The 4,296-nt window shown below is 30.4% G+C and overlaps 1 protein-coding gene across 1 annotated transcript; it reads left to right on the top strand.

Annotated features, from left to right (window-relative positions):
* Nucleotides 1–1,100: 1,100 nt before the first annotated feature.
* Nucleotides 1,101–3,802, top strand: LOC104215339 (uncharacterized). The gene is made up of 4 exons (XM_009765123.2): nt 1,101–1,457; nt 1,648–1,723; nt 2,577–2,749; nt 3,497–3,802. The coding sequence occupies exons 1-4, from the start codon at nt 1,345–1,347 to the stop codon at nt 3,570–3,572; spliced, it is 438 nt and encodes a 145-aa protein (XP_009763425.1). The 5' UTR covers nt 1,101–1,344; the 3' UTR covers nt 3,573–3,802.
* Nucleotides 3,803–4,296: the final 494 nt, after the last annotated feature.

Here is a 4,296-nt window from a genome sequence, read left to right as displayed (position 1 = left end):
ACTTATTTTGGACCAAAATAAAAAAACAAATTGGTCACTTATTGTGGACAGGAGAGAGTAATAAGATTTCAGTTTTAAAACTTTAAATGATATACATATTAGTTAATTAAAAATTAAAAAGAGCTAATACAACATTAATAATGTGAAATGTGTAATTGAAAGGGCAGAACACAAGAAGTCCCAAAATTCATCTTTTAGTTTCTCATGTTCAAAAGTTAACAAGAGTTTTTGACATTCCAGATTCCTTGTTAGAACTTATAAATTATTTAAAGTTATGTTTCAATAACATATAGTAATTACTAGATTGTTTTTTGATTATTATCAAATATATAGATATCTGAGTAAGATTGTCATATATATGTGTGATTTTACAAAGAGTGTATCATAATAATGATGGATGTTAGGTAAAATATAAAAAATTTGATTTTAAAGTAAATTGTCTATTATAGCAAAATATTGTTATAGAAATAATTGTTATACAAAGTCTGAGGTATAAAACTCTTGTTACAAAATACAAATGCATAATGTGACAAACTTAAAATTCTAAATTCACACGTACGTTCAATCACAATTCCAACTTTTGCATTCTCTCGGAGATGGGAAATTTTTGGGGGAATTTAGCTCAAATCCTCCCCTATTTTTGTCCCAAATGGGGGATGAATAGTGTTCCCTCAAATATGGGATACACTATTCATTTCCCCATTACTATTCATTAATTTTTTTTATTTTATCATTTAATCTTTTAATTTATCTCTTTATATATACTTAATTATGTTTATGTAATGTCTTTATAATATTAATATTATATCTTAACTTTGATGTATAATTTTGATAAATTAATTTTCGTGCATTTATTATTTTTATGTAAAATTATAAGTTAATTTTATTGTAGAATTGTTTTAATTATGAAAATTACAAATTAATAAAAATAAAAGATGGAATTTATTTAATGGAAATTAACAAATGAAATTGAAATGAAAGATAATAATATAATATAGAAGAGAGAAAAGAATATAAAATAGTTTGGAAAAAAAATGGAGGAATAAACCAAAAATGTGGTAAAGGTTAGAAGAGATACCCGTGGAAAGGTCTTTAGGATTGAGGAAGGTGCAGGCTCATATTATATTACTGCAATAAATAAATGTGGGAACACAAATAGACAAAGTCAAAATCCATTGGAGCAGGCTTGGCAAACAAGCCAACAATATAAAACTTTTCTGATCCAGAGAGATCTGGAAGAAGTCAATATAAACCAAAGCCCGAGAACCTCACCTCAACACAAAGCAAAGTATCAATCGCCATAACTTCTCAAATTCTCTCTCAAAACTCAAATAGGAAAAAGCTATGGCTGGAGTTGAATTGCTCCCCAAAGAATATGGATACGTAATTCTTGTTCTTGTTTTCTACTGTTTCCTCAACTTCTGGATGTCATTTCAAGTCGGCAAAGCTCGCAAAAAGTACTAAACTTTCACTCAATTTTGTCATTATTCTGCGTATTTTTTTATTTTTCCCGACCCCTTTTGTGATTTTGTCATTTGAAGCTAAAGATTCGTTTTTTACCTTTTTGTTAAAAATTACCCCAAACCCCTTTGTGATTTTGTGTTTGGGAGCTAAATATACTGATTAATAATGGAAATACTTAAACAGGTACAAGGTTTCTTATCCAACAATGTACGCAATTGAAGCTGAAAATAAGAATGCTAAGCTCTTTAATTGTGTTCAGGTTTGCTCTCTATTTCTGTATTAAGAATGTTCACTATATTATTTGCTGTCTATGCAGGGCATCTCCAAGGATGCACTATTTTTTGCACCAAAAATAAATTTGGTGTAAAATTTGGTATTTTTTTGCTCCAATGGAACACCAAATCTTGCACCATTATGGTGCGTGTTGGTGCGACACTATTCATCAACACCAAATTTGATTTATTATTATTTTATTCATTTTTTATTTTTTTGGACTTTTAATTTATCATATATTGTGTATATAATTAATTTTTATATTAAGATCTTTATAATTTTAATTTTATATCCTATTTTTTTGATATATTAATTTTTGTATATATTATATTTATATAAAATTATAAGTTAATTTTATTATTATTATTATAATTGTATAAAAAGAAATATAACCATTATATAAAATTATAAGTTAATATTTATATTAAGATCATTTATCAATGATTTCACTTTTAGTTGATTTATCCTTTAAAATAATTTTGTAATAAATGATTATATAAGTGGTGAATATGAATTATATATGATGAATATGGAAAAAAGAAAAAAAAATAGAATTTGTTTGAAGGAAATAAAAAATAAAATTTAAATAGAAGATAATAATATAATATAGAAGAGAGAGAATAAATATTCTTTTTTGGTGTAAAAAATGGTGTAATGGTTGGAATAAATTTGGTGTTACACTATTTTGGTGTGAAATTTGGTGTTAGGGTTGGAGATGGTCTTAGAGAAAAAAGTAAAATTTGTTATGGTAATCTTCTGCGTATATATATATATATATATATGATGTTGGTAATTATAGTTTAGGAAATGATATGGATATATTGCTTTGATAATTGCAGAGGGGTCATCAGAATTCATTAGAAATGATGCCAATGTTTTTCATGCTGATGATTGTTGGAGGAATTAGGCACCCCTTGATTTGTACATCACTTGGAGCTGTTTATATTGTATGTCGCTTTTTCTACTTCACTGGCTATTCTACTGGTGATCCCCAAAATCGTCTTACTATTGGGTTAGTCTCTCTTTCTTGAATGATTTTCTTTTTCCAATTACCAGTTATCATTTAGATTGAATTTCTCTTGATCCAAATATGTCTGTGAGTATTACTACAGCGCACTGGAGTAACACTAGCCATTTAGGAGTTAGTCTTAGGATGCCACTGATCGGTAACGGATGCAGGGCTGTGTAGGTTGGATATTAGTATACTTCACACCCTTTTCTCCATCCTTTTCGTATTTACTATATTTCTTATATTGTTGTTATTCTGTTATTTTATATTATTTATTTTATGATATTTATTATGACTCTATTGATAGTACTAATATATTGTCTCTTGTTGCTCTCTTGAACCGAGGGTTTCCTGGAAATAGCCTTTCTGCCTCTCGGGGTAGGGGTAAAGTCTGCGTACATACTACCCTCCCCAGACCCCACTGATGGGATTATACTGGGATGTTGTTGTTGTTGTTGTAAGAAAAGAACAATGCTTTGCGTATGAACCTTTTGACCTTCAACAAGTGAAGTGAATCGTTCACTTTGCTCTTGCCTAATGCCCAACAACAACAACCACCATGCTTCAGTCCTGAATTGGGGCTAATGTCCTGCATAAGAAAATTAATTGAATTATTATGTGCTTGTTATGATGTTTGTGATGGTTTTTCTTTTGGGGGGTGGGGGTGGGGGTGGGGTGTTGAGTGGAGAAGTTCAAGAAATGGTGGGTAATGGCCTGGATGCTAACTACAATGGTTTTACCTTTCTGCAGGAAATATAATTTCTTGGCAATAATGGGGCTGATGATATGCTCAATATCTTGTGGAGTTAATCTCCTTATGTCCTGAATAATAGTCTCACATCGGAGCTGTTCCTAGTAATTCCCTTTATTTCCAGTAAAGGCTGTCTTTTGTGTATTTCCCTGTCGCATTTTGATGTTGCCGTTTGGTTTAGTTCTCTTGTTTTCCTGGTTGCTGCCAGTTTCCAGCTCTTGTAATGTGATCTAGGTCTTTTAAGTTGGACCTCCTTGTGGAATTCTGTTAATAATATGAGTTAATTGGTACTCTGTATCAAGATATATCATCTGTGTACTGTTTCAGTGTTTGTGATTTTGGTTGCAGTGAATTTGTAATGATTTGGCAGGAAAGTTAGCTAGTATATTTGACCTGATTGAAAGTTTAATATGACTTCATGGTTGAAATTGTTTGATCTTAACTAAGTCTGGTTGCTGTTGTCCCGACCCATTTTCTAAACAAGTCGAGACCGGCACTCGATCACTGAACCTGATCGAGCGAACCATCTCTGCTTATTCAATCTATTATAGCTCCACACTTTATAAAGCAATACTCTAACCAAATACTCTTGATTAATTGAAATATTTAAATAAACCAACTCCAAAACTTTATTCATTGTAACTACTGAATTATTGCTAAGTTATTATAAAATAACATATGAATCTCAACCTAATTACTATGTCTATGAAGCCTCTACTGATAAACTGACGCACTGCTCAGGACATGAGATTTCCTGGTCAGTTCTCTAGATAAACAAAGAAATAGCTAAATGAAAATG

Source organism: Nicotiana sylvestris, chromosome 2 (genome assembly GCF_000393655.2).
Source record: "Nicotiana sylvestris chromosome 2, ASM39365v2, whole genome shotgun sequence".
NCBI lineage: Eukaryota > Viridiplantae > Streptophyta > Magnoliopsida > Solanales > Solanaceae > Nicotiana > Nicotiana sylvestris.
The sequence above is the reverse complement of the archived record's forward strand: the minus strand, read 5'-3'. Positions and strand labels throughout refer to the sequence as shown.

Bases quoted from the DNA above. Each gene is read 5' to 3' on its own strand.
- LOC104215339 (XM_009765123.2), top strand. From the start codon at position 1,345: ATGGCTGGAGTTGAATTGCTCCCCAAAGAATATGGATACGTAATTCTT. The intron at 1,458-1,647 runs GTACTAAACTTT...ATACTTAAACAG, and splicing joins GTCGGCAAAGCTCGCAAAAA to GTACAAGGTTTCTTATCCAA. The intron at 1,724-2,576 runs GTTTGCTCTCTA...TGATAATTGCAG, and splicing joins AGCTCTTTAATTGTGTTCAG to AGGGGTCATCAGAATTCATT.